Raw genomic sequence first — 13,820 nt, 5'->3', positions numbered from 1 at the left:
GACCAATAAATTTTCTGGTTCAATTAGAATTGGTATTTAAACAGTCCTCTTCATCATGCTGTTCACATTTTGACATCATGAGACCAAGACCACACCTAACAATTGATCAGCAGTACCTCGCCATTGTGAGGCTTCAAACAGGATGTTCTCAGAGGGAGGTGGCCACTGAGCTTAGAGTGTCACAGAGTGTCATCAGCAGGTTGCGACAGAGATACAGAGAGACTGGAAGAGTCACAGAAATAGAAGTGGACATCCTTTGGCCACATCCCACATTGATGACTGCTTCATTGTGAACAGTGCCCTGCGGAACCGGATGATGAATGCCACTCAACTCCAGGCACATTTAATGGAGGTGAGAGGCACACAAGTGTCACGTTAGACCATTCAGAACTGTTTCCATCAGCGTGGTCTGGGTGCTAGACGACCAGTGGGCCTCAGTGCTGTTCTCTGATGAAAGTCGATTCACGTTGAGCAGAAATGATGGCTGCCAACGATGTTGGAGACGTCAAGGAGAGTGCTGTGCTTCAGCCACTGTTGTCACCAGATGAGCCTTTGGTGGTGGTGGTGTTACAGTCTGGGCAGGTGTGTCTACTCAATACAGAACTGCCCTACATCTTGTGAATGGTACAGTGACAAGCCAATACTACCTGAATAACATCATTAATCCACTCATTGTGCCCTTGAATCCCATGAAAAATCTATAGGATCAGCTGAGTCGCCGTGTAGAGGCTCGTAACCCTGCACCCCAGAACCTCAATGACCTGAGGGCTACCCTTCAAGAAGAGTGGAATTCCATGCCTCAGCATCAGACTCGTGAACAGCATGAGACATCATTGTCAAGCTGTAATTGAGGGTCAAGGGCACATGACAAATTATTGAAACATTGACATATTGATGATGTGATGGTTGTTAAATGAAACATGGTGGAGCTGACACACCCGTCTCTGTTATTTGTCCAATCAGATTACAGAAAAAAGTTACCATCCCTGGGTGATTCCCTGCAAGGGAGTTTGACTAGAAAGAAAAAAATTGCTGTAAAAATATGTAACACACCCTCTTCAGCCACATATTAAGAAATCTGTTTAAATATTATAATAAATATTAATGCACAGTTTAGACTTAAACTTCAAACTTAAACTTTAAAAAATACTTTCACTTTAGCTAGCACTTTAACTTAAAATAATAATAATAATCCAAAAAAACTATATAATACTTATACAAACCTGCACCTGCATCATCCTTAGTGTTTCTGTCCCGACAGAGTACTTTACCACCACATGGATAGAGTAGGAGAGCTGGACTGATGGCAAGACATCATGGCTCATGGGCAGTTTATGGGAGAACAGCAACTAGTGGATCATCTCTTCACTTGGCTGTGCAACCGGTGCCAGCACTGAGAAATTCTCAGATGATGTTTTGCAGTGTAAATGATTTTTACTCTAGTGTTCTCTGTATAATAGTGCCTTTGAGCTGCTGCCTGGCATGGTGCCCCCATGGTCGAGTTTATCTTTTAGTGTTAGCTAAACAACAGGCCATGGATGAGCACATGGAGGACTACATCATGCCATATGGGCTCTATAGAACCCTATCAGTGTTCTGTCTTATTAATTATGTGCTGAGGGATATGCTGGGATCATTTGTAGTGGATTATATTATTGACATCCTGGTCTATGGTGGTATCCAGTAGCCAAACAAGAAATGTCCCAACTTAAAGAAGCCTTTATCTCCATCCTGATCCTTCCAGACCCTTCCTGATTGACACCGGTTGGGGCCATCCTCTCTCGGCACTGTGCAATGAAGGTAAAGAAGATGATCCTCTATCCACCTGCATTGTGGGGGCCATTCAATGGCAATTGGATAAAGTGTCCATGTCCTGCAATCACCTGGGCCCATGCTTCTGTTACCATGGGCTACCCAGGGATTTGGGAAATTAACTAGTTGCCTAACATGTTCCAAGAAGACCACCATTCTACAAACTACTGACAGCATTTCTCCCAAATTCCAAATAAACATATTGTCACTCAGAGCATTTATTTGCTGAAAATTATAACAGTTCAAAATAACAAACATGATGCATTTTCAGACCTCAAAAAATGCAAAAAAACAAGCTCTTGTTCATTTTTAAATACAATACTAATGTTTTAACCAGTGGTGTAAAGTACCAAAGTGCTGTCAGGAGCATGCCTAGCCAATCAGAAGCCTAGACAAAACTTTATTATCGGTTCCGGTAGTATAACAACAATGGCGTGTCGCGGGAAAGCGATGCCCTTGACATGCGAAAATTTTATTATAGAATGTGGAAGTCTGACCGGGTCTCGTCCAGAACTGCCATCGCTGTGTGTGCTGTCGGAGTTTTGTATCCAGCAGCAGTGAGCTCTGTATTACATTCCGGCACCTCTGTTCATGAACGTAATGTGTGAGTAACTGTGCGTATATGTGCATGCATGTTAAAAGTCCAGTAAACAACGTTAACACAGTCAGTAGTTTACGCAAGTCTGCTATTGCACAAAATATCTTCATAAACAAAGCTCAGAAAATCAAGGAGACAATGATGTCAATTCGTCAAAATCTCTGTTTCCCCTGTCCACACAACTCCACTGAAAACAGAGTTTTGGAAAATCTTTACTTCGGAAGGAGTTTTCCAAAAGCTCCATTTTCAACGACCTCAAACTGCATTAGCATGTGGACGAAAGGTCAAAACACAGAGAAAAATCTCCCTTCTTAAAAATACCCGGGTACATGTGGACATGGCCTTAGTTACAAACGCACATGTATGGAAACACTGATACTGTACACTTCATTACAATACAGTTCTAAAGGCCTCTTCTTTCTTTTATGCAAGTCTTATTTTTTTGGTGGTGCACTTATTGAAAGTTTAAGAAAGAATAAAATTCATAATTCTCCAAATTATTAGTCTTGCTTTTTAAAAAAAAAAAAAAAAATTTACTTCTACTTCTGCTTTCCATACTTGAATACATTCATGAAAATACTACTTTTGATACTTAAGTAGAGTTTATTTCAGATACTTTAAGACTTTTACTCAAGTAGAATTTTAATGGTTGTCTTTAACTTTTACTTGAGTCATTTTCTGACAAAATACCTGTACTTTTACTCAAGTGTGGCTTTTGGGTACTTTATACAACACTGGTTTTAACACATCAATATTTGGTGAAATAACCCTGATTTTCAATCACAGCTTTCATGTGTTTGGACTGCCTCCACTTCTCATGGACTGCTGGACAGTTCAGAATAGTCCAATGCCATCTCCATCCAAATGAGTGTAGTTTTACAATTTGTAATTAATATTGAATTACTTGGGATTTATATTGCAACCTTTTCCCTGTCATCTTAATGCACTGGGAGCACTGTGAACTAGAATTGATTGGTCAATTTCCAGACTCCCAACAAAATTACTGTGCTTATCTCTTTTGAATTGAGCTTTGTGGTGGTTTGTATTTAAATGTTTCTGAATATGAATCCTTATTCTCTTTGAGTCTGGTCTGCTACACCAACATTAGGTCAAAACCCTTCAGCAGAGGCATATCCACATTATTATTAAGATTCAAGATTCAAGACGCTTTTATTGTCATTTCATCCACATATAGCTGACGCAGTACATAGTGAAACGTTTCTCCAGGACCTGGTGCTACATAAACATACAACATAAAGTTATATATTAGTTAAACAATAAAAATAGTTTATTTTTCTGAATTCGGGATTTCCATCCAAACTGAGATTACTGTGCACTGAAAACACACTCTCCAACACCAGATAGATGGCACACAGCTGCTGGAAGCCGTTGGAGGGAGTCCAGCAGTGGGGTGATGTAAAAGAACTTGAGTTTTTATTATGATATGTCTGTCAAACATGCTGAGATCTGATCAGAAGCCATGGTAACTGAGGAAGGGAGGGAAGGAGAAGATCAATTAATTGTCATCAGCATAGCAGTGGTAAAAGATAAATTCACCAAGAGAGTAAGAGGGAGAAAAGGAGAGGACCAAGTACTGAGCCTTGTGGGACACCAGTGAAGAATCTGCAAATGTCGATTCCCTCTATGTTGCCTGATATGAGCGTCCTTCCAGGTAGGAAGCAAACCATTCTCATGCTGCTCCACAAATTCCAAGACTCCTGAAGGTGGACAAGAGAGTCTTGTGGTTGACTGTGTCAAATGCTGCTGAAAGGTCAAGGAGGATGAAGACAGATTACAGCTTGGCTGATCTAGCAGCATGTACAGGGGTTGGACAATGAAACTGAAACGCCTGGTTTTAGACCACAATAATTCATTAGTGTGGTGTAGAGCCTCCTTTTGTGGCCAATACAGCATCAATTCATCTTGGGAATGACAGATACAAGTCCTGCACAGTGGCCAGAGGGATTTTGAGCCATTCTTCTTGCAGAATAGTGGCCAGGTCACTACGTGATGCTGGTGGAGGAAAACGTTTCCTGACTCGCTCCTCCAAAACACCCCAAAGTGGCTCAATAATATTTAGATCTGGTGACTGTGCAGGCCATGGGAGATGTTCAACTTCACATTCATGTTCATCAAACCACTCTGTCACCAGTCTTGCTGTGTGTACTGGTGCATTATCATCCTGATACACGGCACCGCCTTCAGGATATAATGTTTGAACCATTGGGTGCATATGGTCCTCCAGAATGGTTCGGTAGTCCTTGGCAGTGACGCGCCAGTATTGGGCCTAGGGAATGCCATGATATTGCAGCCCAAACCATCACTGATCCACCCCCATGCTTCACTCTGGGCATGCAACAGTCTGGGTGGTACGCTTCTTTGTGGCTTCTCCACACCGTAACTCTCCTGGGTGTGGGAAAGACAGTGAAGGTGGACTCATCAGAGAACAATACATGTTTCACATTGTCCACAGCCCAAGATTTTCGCTGCTGGCACCATTGAAACCGACGTTTGGCATTGGCACGAGTGACCAAAGGTTTGGCTATAGCAGCCCGGCCATGTACATTGACCCTGTGGAGCTCCCGACAGACAGTTTTGGTGGAAACAGGAGAGTTGAGGTGCGCATTTAATTCTGCAGTGAGTTGGGCAGCTGTGGTTTTCTGTTTTTTGGATACAATCCGGGTTAGCACCCGGACATCCCTTTCAGACAGCTTCCTCTTGTGTCCACAGTTACTCCTGTTGGATGTGGTTCGTCCTTCTTGGTGGTATGCTGACATTACCCTGGATACCGTGGCTCTTGATACATCACAAAGACTTGCTGTCTTAGCCACAGATGTGCCAACAAGACGTGCACCAACAATTTGTCCTCTTTTGAACTCTGATATGTCACCCATAATGTTGTGTGCATTGCAATATTTTAAGCAAAACTGTGCTATTACTCTGCTAATTAAACCTTCACACTCTGCTCTTACTGGTGGAATGTGCAATCAATGAAGATTGGCCACCAGGCTGGTCAAATTTAGCCATGAAACCTCCAACACTAAATTGGCCAGTATTTCAGTTTCATTGTCCAACCCCTGTAGTTTCTCAGTGGAAGCCAAAAGGGCAGTCTCTGTCCAGTGGGCAGGTGGTAGGATTGCAAGACTAGATGACATGCAGAATCTTATCTGCTGCTAGGGTTGAATAATGTGACAGTGAAGGAGAAGGGAATTCTGTTTTTTTCAATGTTCTCATCATAAAAGGAGGTGAAGTCCTCAGCAGTCAGGATAGACTAAGCAGGTGGAGCTGGTGGGTCGAGTAGAGCAAAGAAGATGTTGTGGAGCTAATGAATTTGGAGTGCATTTTACAACCAAGGTGCAGGACAAGAGGTTTTTCTGAGTTTATTGGAGAGAGAACGGAGAAGGTCTTTGTTTGAGAAAAGAGAGGAAAGTGGCTGAGTCCAAGGGTAGGAAGAAAAAGGAGTCAGGATCATGAGTGCAGGAATGCCAGAGGTAAGAGAGAAATGTTGGTTTTAGATAGGATAGGGAGAGTGATAGTGAAAGACACCTTTGACATTTCTGGTATTTGTCAATCAGTGTTATACAGAGCAATTTACACAAATAAGGGTTAAGGGACCAAGTAGCAGCTTGGGGGGCCTGGACTTCAAACTTGCAACATTCTGATCAATAGGCCAACACCCTAACCACTGAGCTACTACAACCTCCAATCTCCAGGTGAAGATCAGATATGTGACTGAAACTGCATGGAATTCAAAAGAAGAAATGTGACAACATTCTCTGTGACAACAGCATACCTGTACCACCACCCCTGCCTATTTCTCATGGTGAGTGAGAGAAAGCATAGAAAGAGGACAGAGCAGCCTCTGTAGTGGTGTTTTGTAGTCTGAGGTAGTACCAGAAAATCTAAGGAACAGTGGGAGGTCCCTGACAAAAGAAAAGGGACGCTGCATCAAGGCACGTTTGACACTATGGGAATGCGTGTGCGAGACCAGTGTCTGAAGCATGTGTGGAAACACATCAATTCTTTTGGCCAGTGTCCCGACAATTTGACATAGCAGCACATGTCACATGCCTGGGGAGATTCTACACTCCTAGAGAAGTATGCCCTGACTTCTACATGTGAAGCCATTCCACGCGTTACATAGGACAGAGCAATAGTATCTGAAACTTAATGAGAAAGGCATTGCTAAGGCATAACAGGTGGAAGCTTCTTACAGGGCCTGCAGATCTACTCTTTTGATTGAAGCTAATGCTAGCATAGGAGTCACTTTTAGAATCAGTAACTCCTTTGAGGCTGACTCTAAGGGCTCAAAGGGAGCCCCAGATAACACTTTCAGGACCACGTAAAGGTTCCATAAAGGAATTTGTGGCCTTCACATAGGCCTCAGCCATCTGGTATGCACAAAAAGCAAGAGATTAGGGGATGCCTCCCCAAAAAAGCTCTAACAATGGGTATGTGACTAGCATAAATAACAGGCACATATACCTTAATGGTAGCAAGTGCTATCCATGTTAAAAGGTGGTCTTAGACTCCACCATGTGCATAACCCTCCTGAGCCAGAACTGGAAGATTTTCATGTGCTGCAGACTAAGGAATAAGATTGGCTGCTGCTGCTAAATCTTGGCCTAGCAGTTTGGATCAAATTGACACATGCAGGAGACAACAGCAGTTGCATCCTTGTCAGATCCTATTCTACCCCAAGAAAAGTGGTTCTCTGAGTGGGAGATAATACACTCTTCTTAAGGTTCATCCTCAGCTCCAAACACAGGTGTGCAACCCTAACATCTTGATGCCATGCTGCCAACACTTTCAACTGAGTTAGGATGAGTCATCAATGTAATTCTCTACGCAGATGCCTTGAAGTCGCAGAGGAGCAGAGCTGCATCCATGCATTTTTTGAGGGTATGCAGTGATAAGGCTAGACAAAAAGAAAGCACTAGATATTAGTAAGAATCTTGGGACATCAGTGTGGAAATCAGAAGAATGGCAGGTTTTGGTAGGAGAGATTACACTTGGCCAGAGGTGAAGAACTCCACTTCCTGCTTGTTTGGCCAATCTAAATTAAACTCGGTCACAACACAAGTTACAACCTCAAGCAGCTCTTCGAATGCAGTGGATTAAAGGAACTGCTCTGCCAACGGACTTGTATTTTCTGTTGAGAAATGCTTCCAATGAACACGATCAGCTCCCCACCAACCAGGCTTTGCTTCCAAACAAATGACACAAAGATTGCATGAGTTGTCCTCTGTGAGAAAGTGGAGACAGGGTAGCACACATCTTCTGAACTGCTTGTTAGCCATTTTACTAAGACACTGCACAAAATAGACACAGACAGACAATCCACACAGACATGCTGATGTCAACTGACCCCACATTGGCCAATAGAAATGGCATGTTTCCACACGTTCTTCAGACATCGGTCCCACAGAAGCATTCCAATAGTGTCAAGCAATAACGCAGCGTTAAGTTAAAAGCTTTCCAGTAGCAAATGCAAGAAATGTAAATATCTAAATATCTTGGGGGGCTAAACTGCTTTTAAATAAACATAACTTGTGCTGGTGTTTGCCAAATTTATGCACACACACACACACACACAGGCCACTTCATTATACAGAAGCAATAATGAAAATGAACTGCCTTGCATAATTATACCTTTCCCATATTTTTTCTGTATTTTATAGCTCAATGCAATTTTATTTGTTTTGTGCTTTTAACAGTTGACATTTTCGCAAAGCAGCTTTACAGGAGCTAAATAAAATTAAATAAATTGAGAATATAAATTATGAAGTAAATTGAAATTTATCTCTAATATGCAAGCCAGAGCCAAAAAGTCTGTTTTGCTAAAATGATCAAGTGTCCACCGATGGAGACTTGAGTGTAAAACTGATTGTGGCAATTGCAATCCAAAGCAATCTTCATGGTTTCTAAATGATACTATCCACAGCAATCCCATGTATCTCCAGCCATGCTCAGCAGCAGCCTTCAAGTAAGTGTACTTTTACAAAGGATTTTAAATAGAATTATTTGGGATTTTTTACCATTTGATTTGTACTTTATGTTGGTAAATCTATAACTGTAAAATGTTTATATAAAGAAAAATTTTTTTTTTAAAAAGTTTAATGACTGATTAAATGTAATAAATAAAATAATAAATGTGTTAATCCTGCAATTAGTAACATAATAGTAATAGTAATATAAGTAATATAATACAGTAAGAATTAATTCTAAAGTAACATAATTTTATATATATATATATATATATATATATATATATATATATATATATATATATATATATATATATATATATTTTATTTTTTTTTTAAATACATTTATTGACATTTATATGTAAATAATAAATTACATAGTCCAAGTTGTTAAAAATTAAAATTATATTCATAAAAATTATATTTAAAAGAATCTTACCACATATATTTTTAACATAATACTTAAGATTAAGCTCTAGTTTATCAAGAACAATCATGTTTCAAATAAAGACACACAGAAATTGTTAGGCTGATGAACATGTTTTATTTCATTAAGTAATCAGAACTGATTTTCCCTTAAAGTACAGGCAAATGATAACAAACAATATTAAATGATTAGTGAGTACATTTTGTGATTAGTGAAATATCAACAAGTTTTTATATTATAATTCATTCAAATTGTGATTTTTTAAGAAATAAAGAGATCATTATTTTGATTATATATTAAATGTAGTTGTCCTCATTCATGTTCTTGCCTTGTCAATTCATGCTGTAAAAAAAAAAACAACAACAAAAAACAAATATAAAAATGAGGTCAAAGTGTTAAAAAAAAGTTATCCTCTTTAAGAGTGTATACCATTTCCTTTTTCCACAACTTAATAAGAACCCAATGTTGTCTTTTAATGATCCATATTTGTTAAAAAAGTACCTTAGCGGCAGCAATCAAAGCGGACATCATTAAGACTGGTGTCATCTTTTTTGCCCTGAGGTGCCTCCACTTTTGTTTGGATGCCGCAAATCCCAGTTCCACCACAAAGTGGGCTCCAGGAACCCCAGCTACCCCAGCTCATACCATTGCCTTCCAACACCTGGTCTGTGGAGCACTGAAACCTGGAATTTTTTTAAATAAATACATTCCCTTTATCTGTTTTAAGTCAATTTGCTTTATCAAGCAAACTTATTAATAAGACATGTGTGACATGTTCACTTATTCATTTATTTCAAAAGGTACATAATATGAAACATTACCAAATTACAGTTACAAATCAAATGATGCATGAATACCAGCTTCATCCAAAATGTACGTTTTTTATTTGTTATTTAATTAATTTTATTTAACAGTTTATATTTAATAACAGATGTGTGTTTTATTGTGATATACTAATTACCTTATGTTATTAGCAGCAGTATCATCTCCCAATCCCTGCTTTTTCTCTACTCGTAGCTGGAAAGATTTCAGTACTCCTCTGGAGCACCAAAAAGGCTGTGACCAAGACCCCCAGCTGTAAAAAACAAAAAACAAAAAACAAAAACAGTTAATAACACCACCATCACCACCACAACCACTACTACTACTAATAATGATAATAATAAGAATTATTATTATTATGAAAAAAGTACTAAATACTAAAAAAAACCCACACAACCATTTTAATTAACTAAACCAGATGACCTATGTTCTTCTATTTGGATTATTCTGACACTGAAACATTTTGTATGGTACAAAGGTCCTGTAAGTCTTGTATATATGTATATAATATTCACTACATATTGTTTTCTGGATATGCAATATTTACACATGGGCAAGGATAAGCAAAATGTGTTGTTTTTGTTTTTACCTTCCTTCAGTAGATTTGATAGTTGTGGAGGACCCAACAATACTGTTGAGGCCTTTGGGCTTAGAGCAGTGAAGAGCAATTGCATTTAGGGCTGTGTCATCTCTAAAAGTCCCCTGACGTGGCTCAACCTGAAAAACAAACAAACAAATAGAAAAACAAGCAAACAAACATACACAGAAACTTAAGTCATTTGTTGATTAAATGTATTTATAGGGTCATTTAAACTAGGCCTAGCATTCAGGTCCTCTTCACTTTGACTACATGGTTTAATACATTGTGTCTGTGACTTCACCATTTATTGCACTTGTACAAATATAGATAATTGTAGTTATATAACAAATGAGTTGTACTCACCTTGAGGCTAAAGCCTGTAGCATAGGTGCCTGTAGGACACCTCTCTGAAGTTCCCCATGTTCCCCAGATCTGTCCATTAGACACAGAGATCGAACTGGGAATTGGACCGATAAGTCTGCTTTGTGTGTCGTTGACACTTGCACACTCCCCGAAGGAGAGCATGAGCAGAGGCAAAACAAGCAGAAAATACATTCTTTTGGATCGAGCTAAAACTACAGTGAAACTGTTATCAGGTAATCAGAATGATTCTCCCTGCAAAAGTGTTCATGCTGTCAGCAGATGCTCTTTATATACTCTACCTAGACAATCAGTGTGAAGTATGACATCATTAAAGACTGTAATTATCATATTTTTATCTTAAATATTTGGCATTAATCCAAGTCGAAACCAGAACACAGAATGTTAAACTAGTTTAAACTGATTAGATCAATTTGAATCATTTTTAATGCATGGGTTTCCAATATTTTTTCTTTCATAATAATGTGATTATGTAAATAATAAATAATTGCTAAGTAACAAAGGGTAGCAAAGTAGGTAGAATTTCCTCCTCTTTTCTCTCTCCAGCTGTTGGCTCTAGGTGTAAAAGAGTGTGTGTTTGTATGTAAACATGGTGCCCCATGGGCAACATAAAACAAACAAACAAATAAATATAGAAATACGGAATTAACTTACGCAAAATTATGTGTGTGTGTGTGTGTAAGAGAGAGAGAAAGAGAGAGATGATTCCAGTTAATTATGTTTATTAGTCATAGACACAGCTTGTATTGGTTGCCATCACACTGAATTAATTGCACTGCATGGTGTAAATCTTTAAATATCCATCTTTAAATCACTGAGTGCTTACATACTGTTGGGCTTGTATTTCTATTACAATGTAGTGAATAATTAAGTTTTGAAAATATTTTATCAAAACTGAAATTAAAAATATATTTAAATATTTGAGATATAATACAAATAAACCCACAACACATACAATGATGTCAGTGATATTAATACTTCATTGCCTGTAATCACCTTGCAGTTTTGGTCCACCCTATGCATTTTGTTATTCTTTCTTTCCATAATTATATAATTATACACCGATCAACCATAACATTATGACAGGTGAAGTGAATAACACTGATTATCTCCTCATCGTGGCACCTGTTAGTGGGTGGGATATATTAGGCAGCAAGTGAACATTTTGTCCTGAAAGTTGATGTGTTAGAAGCAGGAAAAATGGGCAAGCGTAAGGATTTGACAAGGGTCAAATTGTGCCAGACGTATAGTATCTATGAAAGGTGATCCAAGGAAGGAACAGTGGTGAACCAGTGACAACAGTGAGTTTGAGGTGTTGACTTGGCCTCCAAATTCCCCAGATCTCAATCCAATCGAGCATCTGTGGGATGTGCTGAAAAAACAGGTCCAGTCCATGGAAGCCCCATCTCGCAACTTAGAGGACTTAAAGGATCTGCTGCTAACATCTTGGTGCCAGATACCTATCTATGATACTTGAATTGCATGAATTTCAATGCATAAAAAATTGTTTTTATGTTACAAAAGAAACTGAAATACACCCCATCCACACCCACACACCACCAGAGGAAGCCCTCACCCAAGTTTTAGCATTCCCGGGGCCTCCTGTCACTTCCTGTTCTTTAGTTATTTAAATCCTGCTCACACCACACCACTTCTCAAAGTATTGTCAGTTACCTGCATTACCAAGCCTGGGTGTGTTTTAATCAAGTTTTCTGTTTTAATTAAGTTTTCTAAAAACTCAGGTGGGACTGCCCAGAAGACTGCCCAGAAGGCTTTTGAAGGGCTCAAGAGAATCTTTAAATCTGCCCCAGTGCTGAAGCACCCCAATACGGAGGTCTCGTTCATTGTGTAGGTAGGTGCCTCTAACTGTGGAATAAGGGTGTATTTTTCTCAGTGCCATGGACTCAGTGCCTTGCACTTATTTTCTCAGTGCCTTGCACTTATGTCTCACAAAAACTCCTTACAGCCTCTCAGAGAACATTGTCAAGGGAGCTCAGTCTACATCACGAGTGTGGAGGGACTTCTGCAGTTTACATCATGAGTGTGGAGGGTCTTCTGCAGCCACCTCAACATCAACATCAGGTTATCATCCTCAGTTTAATGTCCAAGCGGAGCAGCTCAACGTTGGACATTGCTTATGCTCTTACTGTAGTCTGTTTAAATATATCAACCTGTTTAAATTTCTCAGACAAGTGAACTCTGTGACTTACCGCCTAAAGTCTTTGCTTAAACTTCACAGTCAGCCTAGGGGTGACACTGTCAACCCAGCATTCCCCACTGTCGGAAACTGAAGGGTCTCCGGCATACCTGGTGAGGGAGATCTTGTACTCCAAAAGAGGAGGGAGCAGCAATAATGTCTTGTCGTCTAGGAAGGCTACAGTCCCAAGGAAAGATCCTGGGTCGATGAAAAGGATCTAGGTAACCAGGGGCTACCACAGAGTTAATGGTTTGGGGGGACTACGGCTGTACTTCTGGTCTTGCTTTCTCTTCCTGCCTCTGCCTCATGTTTTCAGATTGTATGCTTGTATTTCTAAATAAATCTCTGCACATGGATTCGACAACTTCTGACTCAGCCACTTCATTACAAAAGGTTTACCAGAACAAATATAAATGATGATGAACATAACAATAATAATAATAATAATAATAATAATAATAAAGTAACATTGTTGAGATGTTTGAGACACAAACTAACCCCCATACAGCCATACAAAAACACACACATACACATGCCGACACAAGCGAAGAGACAAACAATACAAAAGCAAGTGAAGTTTACTTGGTAAACATTTCCTTATCTAAAAGCAATAATAAAAAACATTAAAAATATTACAAATATTAAAATACTAATATTTAAATATTTAGTCTACTTTCTACTGTGTTTAATCTACTTTCCACCTGTATTTTTAAGCATACCCTGACCATATATGATGGTAAGTGAAGATGCTGATGCTGATATAACACACACTGATGTTTCACATCATTTAGCCACAGTTCAAAAAACACAAAAACTAATTAATGTACACTACCAGTCAAAAGTTTGGACACATCTTCTAATCCCATGGTCTTTCCTGATGTTTATTTCTTTCTACATTGTAAAACAATGCTAAAGGCGGCCGAAATACACAATAATGTCCTTTGAACAGTTGATATTGAGACATGTTGATATTGAGATGCTCTGTAAAGCCTTCATAACTGCTCTAATCTGAGGTG

General features: G+C 39.1%; 1 protein-coding gene across 1 annotated transcript; it reads right to left on the bottom strand.

Annotated features, from left to right (window-relative positions):
- Positions 1–8,967: 8,967 nt before the first annotated feature.
- LOC131369315 (vitelline membrane outer layer protein 1-like) lies at positions 8,968–10,837 on the bottom strand. Its single transcript, XM_058415886.1, has 5 exons — positions 10,590–10,837; positions 10,236–10,363; positions 9,786–9,899; positions 9,326–9,507; positions 8,968–9,166 (listed from the first exon to the last, which is right to left on the bottom strand). The coding sequence occupies exons 1-4, from the start codon at positions 10,779–10,781 to the stop codon at positions 9,327–9,329; spliced, it is 615 nt and encodes a 204-aa protein (XP_058271869.1). The 5' UTR covers positions 10,782–10,837; the 3' UTR covers positions 8,968–9,166; position 9,326.
- Between the last annotated feature and the right edge of the window lie 2,983 nt (positions 10,838–13,820).

The sequence above is a fragment of the Hemibagrus wyckioides genome, linkage group LG18, assembly GCF_019097595.1.
Source record: "Hemibagrus wyckioides isolate EC202008001 linkage group LG18, SWU_Hwy_1.0, whole genome shotgun sequence".
Taxonomy (NCBI): Eukaryota; Metazoa; Chordata; class Actinopteri; order Siluriformes; family Bagridae; genus Hemibagrus; species Hemibagrus wyckioides.
Note: the sequence above shows the minus strand (reverse complement) of the source record. Positions and strands in the feature narration are given on the sequence as shown.

Bases quoted from the DNA above. Each gene is read 5' to 3' on its own strand.
- LOC131369315 (XM_058415886.1), bottom strand. From the start codon at position 10,781: ATGTATTTTCTGCTTGTTTTGCCTCTGCTCATGCTCTCCTTCGGGGAG. The intron at 9,900-10,235 runs GTAAAAACAAAA...TGTTTTTTACAG, and splicing joins ATCAAATCTACTGAAGGAAG to CTGGGGGTCTTGGTCACAGC. The intron at 9,508-9,785 runs GTAATTAGTATA...AAAAAATTCCAG, and splicing joins ACTGCTGCTAATAACATAAG to GTTTCAGTGCTCCACAGACC.